The sequence below is a fragment of the Polypterus senegalus genome, chromosome 12, assembly GCF_016835505.1.
Source record: "Polypterus senegalus isolate Bchr_013 chromosome 12, ASM1683550v1, whole genome shotgun sequence".
NCBI classification, from domain to species: Eukaryota; Metazoa; Chordata; class Cladistia; order Polypteriformes; family Polypteridae; genus Polypterus; species Polypterus senegalus.
The window spans coordinates 63,146,766-63,166,850 of record NC_053165.1 but is presented as its reverse complement, the minus strand read 5'-3'; the positions used below and the strand labels follow the sequence as shown (position 1 = coordinate 63,166,850).

General features: G+C 44.9%; 1 protein-coding gene and 1 long non-coding RNA gene across 9 annotated transcripts in view; one reads left to right on the top strand and one right to left on the bottom strand.

Moving 5' to 3' along the window:
- Positions 1–9,471, top strand: part of LOC120540802 — a 30,676-nt gene extending 21,205 nt beyond the window's left edge. Inside the window, exons 1-5 of one of the 7 annotated variants that reach the window (XR_005635872.1) lie at positions 692–3,526; positions 5,100–5,206; positions 5,419–6,430; positions 6,541–7,027; positions 7,127–9,470. This is a non-coding gene — a long non-coding RNA (uncharacterized LOC120540802). Of the gene's footprint in view, positions 1–688; positions 3,527–5,099; positions 5,207–5,418; positions 6,431–6,540 lie in introns of those variants that run through there. The other 6 variants (XR_005635874.1, XR_005635871.1, XR_005635877.1 and 3 more) reach the window with 6 other exon arrangements.
- Positions 9,472–11,864: 2,393 nt separating this feature from the next.
- Positions 11,865–20,085, bottom strand: part of dgcr2 (DiGeorge syndrome critical region gene 2) — a 35,152-nt gene continuing 26,931 nt past the window's right edge. Inside the window, exons 6-11 of one of the 2 annotated variants that reach the window (XM_039771864.1) lie at positions 19,792–19,974; positions 19,264–19,353; positions 17,795–17,998; positions 17,278–17,430; positions 16,273–16,509; positions 11,865–15,053 (exon numbers count right to left, since the gene is read on the bottom strand). In XM_039771864.1, coding sequence (XP_039627798.1) covers positions 14,818–15,053; positions 16,273–16,509; positions 17,278–17,430; positions 17,795–17,998; positions 19,264–19,353; positions 19,792–19,974 — 1,103 coding nt within the window. In that variant the 3' untranslated portion in view covers positions 11,865–14,817. The remainder of the gene's footprint in view (positions 15,054–16,272; positions 16,510–17,277; positions 17,431–17,794; positions 17,999–19,263; positions 19,354–19,791; positions 19,975–20,085) is intronic. The other variant, XM_039771865.1, reaches the window with a different exon arrangement.

The following is a 20,085-nucleotide window of genomic DNA, read 5'->3' as shown; positions in this document are numbered from 1 at the left end:
GGCAAATGAGCAGTTGATGATGGGGACGATGACAGGAGAGTTACCAACAATTCGGACAAATAGGGGCATTCTGATTCCCTCTTGTCCTTTACTGATATGCCGTGTCTAAGGATGGAGCCCACTACACGGTGTTGTATGCAGATGGCACTGCACCTCTTTTTCCAGATTGCTTCTGTCAAGGTTCATTGAGATGTCCGAAGCAGTAAGTGAATTGTGTTGGTTTTTTTTTTTTGTTTTTGTTTTGTCACTTTGGATTGTCTGATACTGCGTTCAGGAAAGGGAGCTCAATAGGGCAGAGCAGTGCAGGCTCAGGTGACTTTAGGCTTCTCGGTCTTGGGCTGTTTCTGGTTTTGTCCTTTGTGTCCTTTTAATTTCTTGCGAGTAGGTCCACAGTAATGTGACAGTGTCTAAATGCTTACGTTTTACAACTGTGTAAAGCAAAGCTCCTTGTTGGAGTGTGCCCCATGAATCGATGCACAAGTGGTATGTGGGCACTTAAGCTGGTCACATGTTCACTTCACTACCATCTCTTGTCAGCTGGGCTCCAATGACTGCCATTACTGTTACACTGTCATCAGTTTCACCATTTGAGTGGCTAATGGGCTGCTGCTCTTGAGTTCACAGACGAGTGCCTGGCCCCTCTTTAAGACCCATGTGTCTTTGTTTTTTTTTTTCTCTATTAAAATCCGGTGTCTCCGGTCTAATTAGTTTACAGTGTTTCTGCTGGCATTCAGTTTGGGCCTAAATGTGCGTGTGGTGCAAAGTGGGAAGTGTTTGAGTTTCTGAAGAGCTTTAGACAAGTGACGCTGAGATACAATGGCCGGGCTGGCCAGGTCCAAAGTCCGAGCCATAGATGGCATGTCAGTCATCGACAGCAGTGTTGTGTTTGACGTTTCTTCCTTTTAGTGCATGTGGTGTCTCCTGTTCAGTGTCACACTGGCCTCCTTGCTCAGCAGTCGGTTTAAGTGTTTTGCTGTTTGCTAAATCTGTGCCCCTTCATTAGTAGCACTGTCATTAGGAGGTCACACACACACGTGACCTGAAGTGTCCCTCATTGTCTTGTCACTCCTGTCTGTTCCTGTCCTCAGCCTTGAACCCTTTTGCGGTGATTTTCTAAGTTGCTGATAGAGGGTGTTGGGTGGGATGTTTAGTCTTGTGGGGGCAAGAAGCTTATCAGTTAGAGGTACCCGCATCAGTGGCAGCCCACCAAATACTGGAGCAGAGTGTTCATGTGCAGACAACAGTAAATGGACACCAGGCTACCACAGAGACCCAGGAACAAGAAAGGAGCAGTGGTGGTAAGTGACAGATGGGTACTTGATGGGAATCAGCCTAGTGGGGACTAACACTAGTGTAGCCCAGGCTGAGTGTATTTGGATTACTTTGATGTTTTCAATGATTGGCTGAAGTGTGGGGTGGGGTGGGGTGTGGTGGAGGAGCGATGCCTTATCACCTTGGCTGTGTTAGCTACTGGAAAATGAAGGTAAGTGTGCTGTTAGTGTTCTCTACCAGTGGGGGCAAAAGAGTGGTGATCTCTCATCTTGTGTCTGACATCTTTATCCTAGCTGGCTGGCTGAGGTGGGATTTGAACCACCAACCTTTGGTTTCAGGGTCTGCTGTCTTATCCCCTGGACCACAGGATGGGCCCCTTTTGATGTTAAGGTAAAGTGGCTATTTGTGTTCTCTACTCACACACTTAAACATAAGAGTAACTTCAATCACTCACCTGGTGGGTGAGCTATGGGGACCCTTGGTGCTGTGGTTGGCTGGAGGTGGGAATCGAACCACCAACCTTGGGTCCTGGGGACTGTGGTCTGTGGTCTTATCCCCTGGACCATGGGACGGGTCCCCTTTGATGTTAGGCTGAAATGGCTATTTGTGTTCTCTACTCACACACTTCAACATAAGAGTTAACTTCATCCACTTACCTGGACATTGGTGGGGAGACCTTTGGTTGGCCAGGGGTGGGAATTGAACCCCCAGCCTTGGGTCTCAGGGACTGCGGTCCTGCCCACTGGACCATGGGTCTCTGTTGATGTTCAGGTAAAGTTGCTATTTGTATTCTCCACTCACACACTTCAACATAAGGGTAGATTCAGCCACTCACATGGAGGGGGGTCTGGGGGACCCTTGGTTGGCTGAGGGTGGGAATCGAACCACCAACCTTGGGTCCCAGGGTCCATCGCCTTACCTCCTAGGCCACAGGTCCCCTTTGATGTTAGGCTGAAATGGCTATTTGTATTCTCTACTCACACACTTCAACATAAGAGTAACTTCATCCACTTACCTGGACATTGGTGGTAGGGCCTTTGGTTGGCCAGGGGTGGGAATTGAACCCCCAGCCTTGGGTCTCAGGGACTGCAGTCCTACCCACTGGACCATGGGTCTCTGTTGATGTTCAGGTAAAGTTGCTATTTGTGTTCTCCACTCACACACTTCAACAGAAGAATAACTGGACCTTTGGTGCTGTGGCCAGAGGTGGGAATTGAACCCACAGCTTTGGGTTTCAGGGACTGTGGTCTTGCCCACTGGACCATAGGTCCCCTTTGATGTTAGGCTAAAGTGGCTATTTGTATTCTCTACTCACACACTTCAACATAAGAGTAGATTCAGCCACTCACATGGAGGGGTGGGGGTCTGGGGGACCCTTGGTTGGCTGAGGGTGGGAATCGAACCACCAACCTTGGGTCCCAGGGTCCATCACCTTACCTCCTAGGCCACGGGTCCCCTTTGATGTTAGGCTGAAATGGCTATTTGTGTTCTCTACTCACAAACTTCAACATAAGAGTTAACTTCATCCACTTACCTGGACATTGGTGGGGAGACCTTTGGTTGGCCAGGGAATTGAACCCCCAGCCTTGGGTCTCAGGGACTGCAGTCCTACCCACTGGACCATGGGTCTCTGTTGATGTTCAGGTAAAGTTGCTATTTGTATTCTCTACTCACACACTTCAACATAAGAGTAGATTCAGCCACTCACCTGGTGGGGTGGGGGGTCTGGCTCCTCTGGGGGACCCTTGGTTGGGAATTGAACCACCAACCTTGGGTTCCAGGGTCCATCACCTTACCTCCTAGGCCACAGAGCCCCTTTGGTGTTAGGCTAAAGTTGCTATTTGTATTCTGTACTCAAACACTTCAACAGAAGAACAGCTTGGACCACTCATCTAGGCATTGGCAGAGGACCATGGTTGGATTTGAACAACCAACCTTGGGTCTCAGGGTCTGTCTATCCTAGTCCATGGGTCGATCCTGGGCGTCATCTAAAACGACTACTTGTGCGCTCTTCCTCAACATACCACGCTTACGACCTCCTGTGGATCTTCTTGTTAAACTCTAATTTGGGGCTGATGACTTAATTGAGTCCTGCCCTAATTACCCACCTGTTGAGTTGTGGGTGGGGTGTTGAATATAAAAGAAGCGTCTGTGGGGTTTAGGTGAGAGTGTGAGAAGAGAGGAGAAGGACTGGACTGGACTGGACTGGACTGGACTGGACTGGACTGGACTGGACTGGACTGGACTGAACAAGGTATGAAGAGTTAGGGAGGGATGGCCTGCCTTTGTGCTTTTGATTAAAGAAATGTAATTGTTGTATGCTAGCCCTCTGTGTGAACAATGTGAGGAGTGTGTGTATCCAGCTGAGTCAACTCTGTAAGCCACACAGCTTGGCTGGTGGTGGTCTTCTGCCTTGTTTCTGTTTTGTGTAACTTTCTCTATATTTTGAGTTTTTCTTTTTGATAATAAATGGAGTCTGTTTTTATTGAGCTGGTTTAGTTTTTTTTTTTTTTTTCCTGTGTTTTGTCCCCACCCACCTCACTTGTGTGCGGCCTATTTAAATAGCCCTAGGCCTTTTGGTAGGCTGTAACAACTACCACCATGGCAGAGAAAGGAACTGACCTGTCAATGTTGGGTTTTGGGGTCATTGCCTTAGCCCCTTGATCGTCCTGCCCGTGCTAGACTAGATTAAAACCTATTTGTGTTCTTTCCTTACAAATTGATGCGAGTGACTGTGACTGTTCACCAAAACAGTCCTAGGCCTGCCACACTATAGGCAATTGGCAGCAGGGCCCAGTCATCTAAATACGAGTGCCACACTTCTCCTTGGTGCTTCTACAGAGACATGCAGGGCCTTCACCCTCTCTACCTGCTCCAACTTTCCAAGTAGTCTCTGGTGCCGTGGGCTTGTTAAAGCAGTGTGTGAATGAGAGGGTGGAATGGTGAGGATGCAGCTGGTGAAGGCGAGTGAGTTTAAACACTTGGGATCAACAGTGCAGAGTAATGGGGATTGTGAAAGAGAGGTGAAGAAGAGAGTGCAGGCAGGGTGGAATGGGTGGAGAAGAGTGTCAGGAGTGATTTGTGACAGACAGACATCAGCAAGAGTGAAAGGGAAGGTCTACAGGACGGTAGTGAGACCAGCTATGTTATATGGGCTGGAGACGTTGGCACAGGAGACAGAGCTGGAGGTGGCAGAGTTAAAGATGCTAAGATTTGCATTGGGTGTGACGAGGATGGACAGGATTAGAAATGAGGACATTAGAGGATCGGCTCAGGTGGGACAGTTAGGAGACAAAGTCAGAGAGGCAAGATGGTGTTGGTATGGACATGTGCAGAGGAGAGATGCTGGGTATATTGGGAGAAGAATGCTAAGGACAGAGCTGCCAGGGAAGAGGAAAAGAGGAAGGCATAAGAGAAGGTTTATGGATGTGGTGAGAGAGGACATGCAGGTAATGGAAGTAACAGAACAAGATGCAGAGGACAAAGATATGGAAGAAGATGATCTGCTGTGGCAACCCCTAACGGGAGCAGTCGAAAGATGGGGCTGATCTCCCCATAGTTTTTGCATTGTTTCTCGAGTACCAAGTTAAAGAAAATTCAAAAGGGCACATTACTCACCACTACAGTTCTTCTTACGTTTGTTTCTGAAATTCATCTTCCTCCTTTCATCCTTTAAGGAATCCTTTTAAGGATGAAGTGGTTGTAGCTTGAGGCACCGTAACATTATTCAGTGAACATGGTGTGATGGTACAAATTCCTTGGCATGCACTACTCTGAGCGCTTCCAGATTATTATACCTCTTTGTTGAACTTCTGTTTTTCTGCTAGATACCTACAGCCATTCTTAGCGGGCACAGCAGCCGATCAGCATAGGGGAAGGAAATCCATGCCCAGTTACAAGTAACGCCCCAGGACTCAAGTTACAGCACCAACAGGTAGGCCAACATGTCATTGAAAATGTTTTAAAGAGCTGCGGAGTAAATCGGCACCTGTCACCACAGTAAAATGGAAGACAGTGCTTTGGCGTAATGATTGTGGGACATTCACAGACGTTTTGTTGCCTGGTTTGTCAGACATGTTGCAGAGATCAGTTATTTGGGTTGCTGCTTCACTTTATAGGACTCTCCATTTTTGTTCCATTGAATAGGAAACACTATAATGGTCCTCTTCAGGAGAGACAGAAAACGAAGATTCAAACGGGTGAGGTTAGTTTTGATCATTAAGGAGAAGGATTAAGTTCTGCCACCACAATCTTAAAGCCTTTAGAATAAACAATCTGCATCAATCTCCGTAATGGTCCCTTAAAGTCACAGGTCGGCTAATTCCCATTGTTCAGCACAATCTGCCTGCTACCGTTACCAGACTCTAGAAGCACATTTCCTGGGGTGAAGGTGTCTGTTACACTGGCATGCTTAATCTTTAATAGCCTGCTAGCCCTGCAAAAGTATTTTTAACAAGTTAATTGAGAAATGAGCAACACTTCTGCTGATCCAGACATCCCTAAAAATCAATGGAATCAATCTCCAAGGCCTGGTGTGAATGCATTTCTTTTTTAATAAGCTCAGCCCGATCATTTGGTTTGTTCGTTTACTTGAACTATGACAAGAGCACAGCAGCTTAGATTTTCCCTGGAAAAGCAGACCGTCATAATGATCGTTGGCCTGTTTTTTCTTAATTATTCTAGAAAACCACAATCGGGCTGCCAGTCCATTTCGGGGCACACAGTGTGCCATATAAAGCATCAGTTATGGGTGATAAGCCAAAAGATGGGCATACAGAGCATCGCTAAACCACAGCCAGAAGTGTACGTTGACTCAACAAGAAGACCCCCTCATCTGCTCCCTGCACCCCACCATTGTGGCTGTTCTAATATCTGTGACATCAGGGTAACGGCTGACATTTTTATAGCATGTACTGCAGCAAAGCACTGCGACGACACTGGGGAAAGAGGCCTGAGCCTGAAGTCGTATAAATTACAGCACAGCTTCCCATTAGCAGACCACCACCATGTCCAAGGAAACCCTGCAGCGTGAAGGCAATTCATTGATTAGAGAACGACACAACATACCTAAGAAAAATGGCCCATTGGTGCAGCTCATTAAATCTTCTTCCGTAGGCTCATTTATTCAGCATGGAAAACAAAGGAGTTTAAGCAAAATGTAGGTGGTAAGGTGGCACAGTGGTTAGTGCTGTTGGTTCAAATGCCAGTTCTGCCACGTTCAGCAGTGTTTTAGGTGTTCACTTAACATTTTTGTTCTTGCATCTGCAGTGTTCCTTGGCCATTTTACAGCCACACAGAGCAAGGTGACCAAGTGAGGCATGTAATAAGCAGACTGGAGCAAGTCGGAAACTAAGAGGCAGGCCCAGTTGATCACTAGAGCCGGAGAGCTCCTGCTGTAAGCCCACCAAAGGCTCAAGAGTTCAAGTGAGGACACACAGCAGCGAGGGGCTCTCATCCAGGAGTGCAGAAGCACTAAAATGAAGGTAAACCACTTTAGAAAGAACCCCACACTGGTCACTGTTCTCATTTACTTTAACTTAGGATTTCTTGTCAGGCACACAGTGCTGGGCGTCCAGTGACAAATGACAACAAAATAACACAGCAGCTGTGATTTCCAGTAAAGGCCTAAAATGCAACAAGCTGGCAAATGGAGACACAGTCTAACACTGTTAACCGAGAGCAGACGTTACTTACCAAGTGTGGTTCAAACTTCAACACAACATTTTGGAAAGGCTTACCTGATGGAGATTTAAAGGTAAAAATGATAAATTGTGGAGCTGCGGTGCCACCAGTGGCGTAGAGCACAAGCCGTACCTGTTGCCGCTATGCTTACAGAATTCCTTTCCTCTTGCAGTCCTTCCTAGATAGGTGGCAGGAGCAGTGAGCTGGCGCAGACACCTACCTGTGTTTGGGATCTGTTGTGCCAGCAGAAAAGTAAAACGGGAACATCTCTAAGGTGAAGTGACCTGTCCGACTTCAGGTAAACTTTAAAGTAGTTTGTTTTTGTGCTACCACATTGCAGACTGGCCTTGGCTTTTAAAATTTCAAAAATGGATACAGTGCACTCAAGACTACATCAATGAAACTGTGCCGACAAATTGTCAACGTGTGCCACTTTTTAACAAATCAGGTCTATGGGAAGTTGGGATTGTTTCTGGGACAACTGCAGAAGCTGCTGTTTGTATTACATGTACCTGTTCTTAGAAACTGGTGCCAGTTAAAGGTGAAAGCAGTGCACCATTTTGACTCCATCTGCAGCGGGTGATCTCCATCAGGAATGCACTCTTCTGCATCACGGAGACATCTGCAACTGAATTGTGCCTGGCCAGTTAGTGTTTCTAAACCTATGGAAAAACCCTGCTGCTCCGGGGACAGACCTGCTGATGGGTCAGAAGGGCTAGTGTGGTTCAAGTCCCAAGCGATGCTGGCAGTGGACATGTAGGGCCACCACAGATGGCACAGGCAGATGAGTCAACTTGACAGCAAGAGCCGTGAAAGCAGAGAAGGACAGCCTACTCCATCTTCACTCTTAGCAGCTCCTCTGCAGCCATGGGTGCTCCTCATCATCGTGGATTGTATCTGTGCTGTGAATTGAGAACATTGCTACTGAAGCTTACAGGGCCTGAACTTCTGTCCTTTCAATAGGAATAAGGTGGAAGGTGGAAGGTGGGAGACGCGGTGTGACAGACCAGTGATAAATGTCTTCCTTTGCAGTGGCAGTGTGACGACAATCCATTTGGTGATGTGAAGTAGCACTAGATCTCTAACTGCACAGAGTTTGGGACTTTTCTCTTCAGCTGTCCTTAAACTGTGACACACACACACACACACCCAGACCCACACCATTGCTTTTGGGATAGGGGACCCTAAAACGGCAAGATCAACTAAAAAATGGGAGATTTTTGACAAATCTGCTTTCATTCAACAGGAGATAGTGGGGGTTTGTCCAAAGTGGTCAGCAATACCAATTCAAACTGCTGCTGCCTGGGCACACTGAGCTTACCTCAGAGTCTAAATCTTCCAAATATTCCCCCAATACCTATATGAGCATCTTATTGCTGACTGCATCAATCGGATTTTAACATCACCATGATTCCTCAGCTGACAGTTTGATCATCTTTAGTTGAAGTCAGCGCTGTGTCACCCAAGGTTTCTTCCTCTTAGACAAAGGTTGACCCATTTCTGCACAACAGCTTGTCAGCACTCAGAGGAGCTCCTTCAACATCTAGTAATAAGCACTGGCAGATCTTGAAAGATGCCACACTAAAGACTGCTCACAAGGACCTTGGGTATATCAAGTCTGGTTAGACGGCAGCGATGCTGAAATCTCCAACCATGTCAGCCAAGAATCTGTCAAATGAATGAGGGCACAAACTTTTAAAGTGGCATAGACCAGGAAGACACCAGGAGAACCTGATGGTAGAACTTAATCTATTTCAGGTAAGAGTTTCTCTTAGCACATCTGTAAAATCACAAGCACTTGGCTTTGCAGCGATGGACGACTGTAGGTCAGAGAAAGCTCAGGTTTGGCCCCTGCTAGCGAATGTGGACGATCCGAGTCCCCTTGCTGTGAGCCTGATCACACCAACTGAAGCAGAGGGCCCGAGTGCAGTTGGCACTACTTTGTGAGTGAACAGACTGTACTAACATACTTCAGCATGTACTGGAACACCTGCAACATCACAGATCAATATTTTCCCTTTTTAGCGAGTACTAGGAGATGTTTCTGTTGGTGGGACCTTTTGCTTTGTATTTTAATAAAAATGTTTAAAAACAAGATGCTTGGACTGTAAAATTTCTACATCCCTTAAGAGTTGGAGGTTCTGCTCGTGTAACAGAATTTCAGGAAGCCTGCGTCTGTTGCCTTCTTACCTTTTCAGGAGCACACATGGCAGTGCTGCTCACTGGGATGTAGGATGGCTTCAGCATTTACAAAAGCCTAGTTGGCACAGTGACCATTCCAGCCACAAGCTGATGCTTTGCCCTCAGTGTCTTAAGTTGCCACCTGCATTATGGAAAACAAAGTACCACACCCAGAAAACACACAAGCAGACCATCTGCAAGGGGGCTGCACTCTGTTATCACCGTAGCCACTACAGAACCAGATGCTCACGGTTTGCCTTCAACGGCCGGGAGGATCCTCAACATGATCCTACTGACGTGTCCTGGCTTCTGAGGAGCTCTTCCCAGATCTGAAGCAGGGCTAATGGTGGCAATGAAGAACTGCCACCAGCTTTCATTGCGTGCCAGATCAAACCAAGGTTCAGAGAATGTTGTCCCTTTCTGTTTTTCAACTGGCTGAAACTCTAAAGGGTTAAATCCTGTTCCATGGATGGACTTTGTTTTCTAATCCAGAGTATGTCCTCCTGCCACTGCTGGTCCTCCGGTTCCTTGCTGCACTCCAGATTTCCAAGGAGCATGTTCCTTCACTCAAGCTGGGCATGTAGCTGAATGGTGTCCATGCAGTTGTACTTACTCTACCATGAAATTCACCAAGATGCATTATACAGGATGACAAGACAATGACCGTTCTCACAAAACAGAGCAGTCATTCATTCTGACCCAGGCTGCCAAAATCAATGTCTGCAATCCCTGGCTTGACCAAACTGTACAACGTCCTTACCGTAGTAGCATTTTTTTTTTTTTTTCCCTTTGCCATCACTGCCGACAAGATCAAAAGGAGCCCTGCCCTGGCTGGACACTTAGTCTTGGTTTAAACTTGCCATCTATCACCCTGTGGTCATCAGCACTCTTCTCTCCATTGCTGAGACCATCTCCAGCCACTGGAAACACTAAAACATTCCTCAACGTGTTCTGTTGATGAAGTGTCACCTGCACTGTGACTACACACCTTGCTGGTCAGTCTTGTAGGAGTTGGCTGAGCTTTGTACAGGTTGAAGTACCATCTGAAGGTGAACCTCACTGCTGGTGTCACTCCCGGCTGCACCTGCTTTAGAGCTCCTTTATAAGAACAGATCAGGATCGAGAAGTCATAGGTCAATAGGCATCCTATGAAAGGAGATGGGCTTACCCTAGTGGTCTTTGGGGTGGGGGTCGTGCCATTGGTGACTTACTTGGGCCTTCAGTCACCTAAGAAGGGACATTCTCTCTGGGCTATAATGCATAAGAGAGATGCAGCAGAGCTAATGACGCTATACTAAGCAAACATTTCATTCAAAGGCCAGAAAGCCAACACCTCAGTAAATGAGCATCAGGAAGAATAGAAAAATAGACATTAGTGTGAAACACAAGGAAAGAAATAATTACATTTGTAACTGAGAATAGAAGCAAAGAGCCTTTGAAGGAGTTCTGGAGCCCAGGCAGGCAAAGGGGGGCACTGACTGTACACGCGAGGGGTCTGCTGCTGCTCAAAGTGCTCACTCCTGTACATCACAGGACTCCACCTGCCCCCCCTAAATTGTTCACTAACACAGCCACACTACTTCCGATACTTAAATCCTTTGCCAAATTCACATCCATTTCCTCCTTGCAGGCTGGAGGTGTGGGATGGATCCAAAAATGGTACTTGGTGGAGCTTAACAAAAGCAAGGAGGGTCATGTAGCTCCACAAAACATGAATTACTACAGCTCACATTGAAAATTTACAACTAATACAAAAACAAAAAAGGTTTTGGTTTGTTTAACCCCCTGTGCCCTTTATGCCACATTCTTCTGACCCATTATGGATGCTAGAGAGAGAAAGTCCGGGTCACCTGAATTCACTCCAACAGATGAGGAAGAACCAAACCATACAGCAGCAATAAAACGAGCACCACAGCAAATGGAATGAATGCGTTACAGGTCCATGGTGTTGAGCTACAGTGGATACACACGGATGGGGGTTCAGCAACTTCCTGGTCTTAAATGAGGGTCTTTAGTCAGAGTTAAACATGGAGTATTTATACAAGTGAAACACCAACAATTACATTTGGAATAGCAATGGTCAGCAAAGAGAACTTGTCCAAGTGTAGGAGAAGCACACCGCGGACAAGAGACTTGAGATTGAACTTGAAGTGCTGCCTTACAGGCGAGGCGCCACTTTCAGACAAAACACAATCTGGAAAATCATCTGGTGCGTTGCCTGGAAAAACATACATTGAATTGGGCATGGAGGCAACACATACATACATACATGCACCACTGTGAAAAAAACGCCAAACATCTGCAACCTTCTGCTACCAACGCAAACAGCAAATTGGCAAAGTTTTCAGACTTAAAAAATGACACAATTGCATCCTAAAATACATTTTTAAATCCCCAGCATCTGGAAAGAAGTTGCAAATCCAACAACAATTTGTGAGATACAGAAATAAGTTTAGTGGGAGGCCTTACTGCATCTTGTTCTGCTCGTCACCCGTGTGTCCGATGACCAGAGGGGCTTGAAAGCTGGCAGAGCAGAGCACAACAGGAGCGACTAACAGGACTTCAGAGTTCGCTTTTAAACAAACAACATAAACCAACAGAATGTGCTGGCAAATTGAAGAGTTGTAACAACAAGAGGAAATACTCAGAAATCAAACCATTAACTGTATTTTAAAATCTTTTCACGGGTTTGTTTTTTTTTTTTAAAGCAAATATTAAATGCAAAATTAATTTGTCTTCATAATTTGGTTTATTTGGCATTAGGATAAACATCTTCCCCCCTAGGGGCTGAAAAGTGCCTCTTTCAATTGCTCTCGCACCCCTAATTACACCCCAGCGGCCGGCGTTAGCAGTGGCGACGTGTCCCGTCAAGGGGGTGCACTACTGGGTTGGTTTGTTTTTTGCCCACTAGCATGATTGCCAAAAACTTGTTTCACAATAAATGTAAAAATATTTCCTGTGATGTTACATGATGGTCAGTACAGTCACTATTATGACAATTTACAAAGAAATAAAATGATCAGCAATTAGAGTAGCAGCACATCCTATCTTGCAAAATTGACACAAAATGAATTCTAGAACCCAACACTTCTGAGAAGTGAAATTAATCCCAACATTAAAACCCTCGGCTCTCGACGCCATCGTACACCAGGCCAGACTAATTCTTCATTGGTTTTCCTTTTTGCACATTTCACACACTTATTCAATAAGGTGTCTTACATGAGAATCGGGCGTTTGTCATTTAACAATACAAGTGGGAGAGAAGTATTTGACAATCTTCACAGTCTGCTTCTGTACACAGTATAAATATTTGTAATACAAACACCCTCCATAAAATTAAAGTATCTTTAGGATAAATGCGACGAGCCAACTCAGGTATTTCTGGGCCTTGCCCACTAATGAAGCCAGACAGTCAGGTCACATGACCCCTCAGTACCCACAAGCCACTGCAGTTTAAAATAAATCCCCTCACCATAAACAATATACAGTATAAATAAATGCACACATTTATATACACTGCTGTATTACAAATATTTTAAAAATAATTCCATTCCAGTTATCTATACAGAGCCCAGAACAGAAAAACAGACAGACAAACCCAACATGGATGAAGGGAACACAACTGCTACATGAAAGTCCACACAAGATGTTGGCCGACATTTTCACAGGCGAATGTTACTGCAGTTCATTTTAAAACATGTGCTCAACAAATTAAAAATCAATACACTGCTTCATTCACTCTAATAATGCATTCTGATACAGAACTTCACTTTTTTCTGTGTGGCTACTTTTAAGGTTTACTCAGCTTCATGTAATACTGTACTGTGCCCAATATTAAAATGTACAAACAAACAAACAGAGGAAAAAATAAAACACACACCACTAACAGAACAGGTTTGCTGGACTCCCCTCAGAGAGCCCTGGACACGGCAGCAGACGAGCACACCTACAGTCCTGGTCCACTCTGGGCCTTGGAAAATGTCTCTTGAATACAAGCATCGTTAGTGGGTTTGGAGTAGGGAGGGGGCTACAAGTAACATGGGGGGGGGACGGCAAAAGAAAACCAAACCCAAGTACCTTTCTTCCTGTCAGCTGTGCCTGGCTGACACACACACAGTCACATTTTACAGTTTTGTGTTTGTTACAAACCAGTAAGCTTTGTGGTTTTTTTTTTTTTTTTGCACATCCTGAAATCTGCCAAAATGACACACACAATCAGGGTCCAGGACCTCTTCTGCCCTTTGCCAGCAGTGCTGCCATGTAAACTTTACACACACTGCAATACATCAAAGCCTCCCCATACAGTCGGTCCGGTCCGGTCCGGTCCCCCCCTCCGCACACATAACAGGTCGAAGTGATGCCAACTGGCTGGGAGTGCACACTGCTGCAGGTACAAATGTCTGTCCCAGAGGGGTTCACCATTGACTCAAGTTGACATTTCTAAACAGTCAGCAAGTAGAGCGAAGGCGACAGCCATTATACAGAACAGCACTGCCAGCCAATCAGAGGAGGGAGAGCGAGCGATACTGGCACTGCAATCGCATTCAAACCCAACACTGACACAGGCTTGTTTTTAACCCTCCTACCAGCCTGGCAAACATTCATTTTCTGCAGTCTACAATTTTTTCTCCCATTTTCAGTGACATATTAAAACTAATACATAGCAAACCTACGTCCACAAAGTGTAATGCATAATAAATAAAAGGGTACTTTTGGAATAATCCAGGACTGGGGAGAAAAAAAAACGCACACAGGATAAAAATACAAGTCTGCCTCTAAAGTCACAGATATTACAAAGCATTTGAAATCCAACAGAACTGACCAGAAGCACTTGGCCTGCTCAGTTTTACACCATCACAGACATCTTTACAGCCAGGAGTTCCGTTCGTTCATTTTATTCTACACATTTCCATCCAGGAGGTCAATTACGCTGTGATGATAAAAGTCACAGATCTGCGGTCCATTATGAGAAAACAAACTGCAGCACAAGGCAGCCTTCCGACACGTACAGAGTGTATTTCTTTTCCTCCAAAATACGGGGATAATGAGAAATAAATCATACGTTGGGCAGCACAAAGAATTAGATGGGAAGGATCTTAAGATGGTGGGTGTGTGGGGGGGTTAATGTTTGTTGTTTTTTCTTTAAACCAACATTCTGCTGGACTTTACAGGAGTTCATCGGACGCAGAGCAAAAGGAAAACGGAAAAACAAAAATGGCGTATTCAGGCCTTCGTTAACTTGTGTTTTTTCGCAGCAGGAAAGGGATGTATGAAGCACATGTAAACGTCTTCTCTCGACTGTTAGGTCCTCGTGTTTTCAGTCACAGACTCCACGTTCAAATTCAGAGTTTGTTTTTCCTGAATTGACACAAGAGCGGCTCCGTTTTTTTCCGTGGTGTCTTTAACAACTCTCCTTTGTTTCCTCACTGGAAACAGGAAGGGATTTCATTGTATTTACAAGACAAAAAAAGCCAAAACAAACAAAAAACACAACACACAAAAAAAAGTGATGGGAGGGGGATAAGTAGTACTGCAATCAAAAAAAGTCTGGAAATGCAACTAAAACCTTTTTAAAAAAATATTAGATGTTCCAACCGGTGCTTTTCCTGGTCTCTGGAGAGCAATGTGCAAAAGGCGTCTCCGCTTATACCATTCCACGACAAAGGAAACCGTCTCCTGGTTTTATACGACCGTATTCAGCGAGCAGTTACTGGTGCAGCTCATTACTGCACTCTCTGTCACTGTGGGTTCATCGTTTGGTGAATCAGGGGGCACGAGGAGTGTGCTGCTGTCAATTGAGTCTTCATGCTCTTCCGAGGACTGCTCTAAAGGTGCGCTTTCCTCCATCTCCGGGCACAGACTGCCTGATGGGAGCGGCGGCGGCTGAATGTTTTGATGGACCTGTGAACCATTGCCACCTGCAATAGAAAAAGTTTTGTAAAGCAAACTTGCATTTCAGTCAAAAGTAAAAAGTAACCACATAACTAAAAACAGCTGTAAATTTTAATGGAGGATCAGAATGGAGAGAAGATAAGACGCGTCACTTAAGGACAAGCAAACACAGCAGCGTCCATCAGGGGGTTTGTGTCCTAAAAGCCATGAGGAATATTCATCGGTTTATAATCCCAAGGGTAGACGGTACGAGGCACAAAATTAAAGCTTTGCTTTATACCTGTAAGGGGGTGGCTTTAGACCCCATGGAGTCAGGAGTTTACTGCACGCCGACCTGTTGGAATATATAAAATGAACACATACAGCGGGTCTGAACGCTACGTGGTTCAAAAGCATCTGGCCGTGCTAACTTTTACTGCTCTACAAATCAAGGGGCTGTTTTAGGAAGATTCAAACAGACGAGTTTTAGATAGCATGCTTACTTAAAGCGTCTTCATATATTTCAAGGTTTTCCTTTCATTTCTTCATAGTACATTCTGCTTTCTCAAATATATGTTTTATAAATCTGATCATCCACAGTCCATCTGCAGATCAGTCGTGCCCTTGCAGTGCTTCGTTTTTGAGTCAAGTAAACGTCCAAACGTAATCCCAGACCTCTGCTGCCAATTGTGAAAAGGACATAACAAAGACAGCCCTGCCTACGGCCGTCGCCTTTCCATTTCTAGGAGTATGAAGTCGAGATAAAAGGAGAAAAAAAGAAGACCGAAAGGACCACAGCTCCACCATCTGGTCAGAGCCGTACTGCCAAGTCATCCACAGGTCAGTTAACAAGGGACCACCTAGGAATTCCAGTTGTGGTATATGGTTAGATGGGTAGATCCGATTGGATTTTTTAATAAGACATGGCTGACAAGCTGTCCCTGTTTTTTTTATTGCCTCACTTTGTCTCCTGATCCACGTATGGTGGTGCTGACATTCATATGATCAACTCCAATCATCACACATCTTTATCATGTGCCTGTCACTCTCACTAACCATGCTGCTGGTATTCAGGTGCCGGTTAACAAAACACTTCAGTGCCACAAAATCACAAATATCTGGGGCCCAACAAAGAATGATTCCATTTACATACTTTGACCCCCAAGATTAACTCTGCACACACCATCATAGCTTCTGGGTTCAAACACAGAAACACACACACACACACAGCACTGCAGGCTTATTAACTTTTAAAAATGAAATTACCTGGGCTGACACAGAGCATGCGGTCGGGGTTAATAGAAGCCTCGTAAGGAGGAGGGGGGTCATCCGGGTGCTGAATATCTGGATATTTGAAGGCTGTGTACGGAGGAGGAGGGTCATGAAAGTGAAACGCTCCCCCTTCTCCATCATCCGAGAGGTGCAGTGGAGTCAAACCCGTGCCAAACCCATCAGGACCGTAGTCAAAACCTGGCATCCTGCGCCCCAAGTTAAAGTGATGCACTGTGGAGTGGAAAATAGCATCTGATGTACAAACACAATACAGAAGGCCTAAGAACATTCTTTATATATATAAAAAAACAACACCACCTTAAATACAGATTTAATTAGAAAACACGCAACTCTCTCACGTGAATGACAAGAGGGGAGGGTCTGGTTCTGCGTTTACGGTTGCTGCTCAAAGTATTTTGGAGCAGATGTTCCTAAGGTGGTTTCTTTGAATGGCAAACAAACGCGTCACTCTGACCAGTTTTTAGAATGCGGACCACCTTTCTGCTGTTCACCTGTTCAGCTACAGAAGCTGTTGTACTGCAGCAGTTTAAATGTTGCTCAGAGGTTTGTATTTGTGCCCATCAGAGTTATGAAGGAAGCCATATTGTGCATTCTACAAGTGATGCTTAGCTGAGCTGTCAACTGTGTCCTCACTAAACGGATATCAATGACCACAAAGACCCAAGGAACAACATTCAAACTCCACCTGGACATCAACAGGACCCACGGACACAAAACATTTTAGCAGCATTATACTGTGGCCTTGTGTAAATTTAACACACACAGAAAAGTCTCAGTGAGGCACGAGTGACTGCCTCGAACATGGAACAGGATAATCTCATTTGTTTGCTCCCTCCTACCACAAGCAGACTTGTACCTCAACACGTCAGCTTCAGAGGCGGTGTTGTTGTTTGAACACGAGATGCTGAAGAGTATAAAAACATGAAGAACAAGAGCAGAGAAGCTCCATTAAAGGAAAAAAACAAACCAAAACCTTACAGTTTCCTCCGATGAGGGATTCGATTCTCTCGCGGCGCCGCTGGCGAAGTCTGTGAACCATGAAGAGCAGCAGCGAGAGGATGAGAAACGAAGAGATGCAGCTGACGATGAGGCGCATTCCGCTGGCCATGGAGTCAAACAGGCTGTTGCCATCTGAAGGAGACGAGACACACAACACAATGCACTTTCTACAGCCGCTCATCTGCTATCCCCATTTAGTTAAGATGCACAGTGACTCACACATTTGTTTAAAAGAAAGTGCAGGTAGGCATTTTTAAAATGATGTAACACACCAAAATAGTTGATATAAATATCAAAAATAAAGGCAAAACTAAAACTGAATCCACCTTATTAAACACTTGCTAAACCAAACAACTAGAAAAGAAACCACACGACGTAGGAGTTTGTGGGTCCCTGCACACCCGGAGAGCCAATGCGCACGACATTTCCACTTTTAAGGGGTTTTGTAAACTGCCATGCAGTATCTGATCCACATAAATGATTTTTTTGTTGTTACCTGGGTCAAGGCAGGTGAACTTGCAACACTCTTTGGGGTCCTTCCGGTAGTGCTGGCATCCCTGGGGTCGCTCGCAAAGTGCAGCCACGCACATCTCTGGCTCGCCATTGTGACACGTGCAGCTCAAGCAGGGATCGTCGCCTTTAGGAGTGAAGTAGTAGCCCTCGTCCACAATGTTATCTTTAATATCTACACAGGTCTGGCCTGCAAAAGTAACAGAAGGAAACCTCACAGCAGCCTGCACTTCAAAAAGGGTGTCGGTGGAAGGAAAAAAAAACACCAAGTACAAAATAAGGCAATACAAAAGCAGGGTGCTGAAGAGACACATGGAGAGCAGGACCTAAACAAGGCCATCAGACGTCCTCACACTCACATCTGCACAAACACGAGAGGAGTTCGCACTAAAAACAGAGCAGAGTCAGAGGTCTGTCCTTTGGACTAAAACAGATCCCTCACAATTGTGTAAATCTTTTCACAGAGACTAGAAGAGAAGGACACTTGGATGAGAGGTAAGGAGGAATAAAACAGCAGCTTATGCAAAACAGGATTTAAAAAAAACACACACACACACATATACATATATATACATATATATATATATATATATATATATATATATATATATATATATATATATATATATATACACACACACACGTGAATAACAAATAAGTATATATTGTATTTAACACTGGGCTCCCTGTGAAAATTCAAAGAATAAATAAAGCAAATAGAGTAGAAAAGTTGCATACTGCTTTCACGCAAATATTTAAAACCGTTAATCTGTTAAGAATTACGAGCGAGAGAAAAACAAGAAGCACATTCAGACAGTTAAGTGTATGACATGGAAATGCGTCTACAGCAGAACTACACATCGCAAAAAGGTGCAGCTGTTAAAACATCGCATCTGGGGAGGAAAAAAAAAAAAAAGGTCATTTCAGCATGAAGTGTGCCTGGGAGGAGGACATTCCTTGCTTATTCAGAGGAGGTCCAGAAGCAGAAGAAAGAAAGAAATGCTGCATTTGTGTAAAAAGCTCCAAGCGGTTCTACTGAAAGCGTTAAACCGACAGAGCCGCACACTAACAAGCTTTACAGCACCAAGAGCTTTAGAATTCATTTTATACTTCAGCATAGCCCCCGTTGTAGTCCTCATCGTCACTTAAGTGACGTCACAAACGTGTACACCGACGGGACTTTGCTGCATAAAAGGATTCTAGAGGAGGAGGAGGAGAAAAGGCAGAGAAAGGAGCGGCGTGTGTTAGTCGTCGTGGAGGAGATAGAGTTTCAGACACTCACACCAGGGTTGGTTTTTGTGTTTTGGATTATGACAGAGAGAGAGCTGAATTTAATGTAAACAGTACTTCAAACAGCGATCAAGTTTTGTTGAGCCCCCAAGGAAGTGACACTCGACACAGCCTTGGTTTACTCCTGTAAGATAAAATGTTTCACCCATCTGCTTTCAGACTTACTGTGTTGCATGGGCTTGGATTTTTTTTTCACCCTCACTGAAGAATTTTTATTTTCTCTTCCTTTTTTCCCCTCATGGTTGCTGATGTTTCCTACAGTGGATTAAGTGGACATCATCATCAACGAGACAGGTTCACCCCTCCAGATAAACCATCTCCCATTCACTTGGCAGGACCAAACGTAAGAAATGTGCTTTTTTACCACAACAATATGCAACATTTTTTTTTCCTATTCTGCGTATTGAGGAGTCCCCCCCAGCAATAAAATTACTTGGGTGAAACATCTGGAAGCGCAGCAAAGTGAGTGCATAAAACAGTTTCTTTTGTCAGTATTTGAATTCCCCGTCTGTATTCTCACTGCGCGTTCCTTTACTTCGTCTTGGTATCAGAGAGTATAAAACCTGTAAAAGCGGTCAATGTGGAGGCACCAATTTCACCAATTTTACACTTAGCTCTCCAATGCCGACGAGCAAGAACAAAACAACTGCAAGTCACGCAAGGCGTCGGTGACTCCGTATTCGGACAACTTACTTCTTTTACAAAGGAAAGCAGATTTTTCATAGCAGTACTCGGCATACCAGCTGTGGAGGCCATTGTTACGAATGGTTGGAAAACGAAAGCACTGGAGCTGCGCACACAAAACATTTTCATGGTCAGGCATAGTTGTCCCAAAAATTGGAACCTTCTCAGGTGGAAAAAAGACCTCCGTTGAGCCTGTTGAAAAAGTAACATTAACATCGGTGTTACAAACAGAGACTGCTGCTCAACAGATTTATTATTATCTATGCATCGTCTTTAAAAAAACGCCAATACTATCAAAAGGAG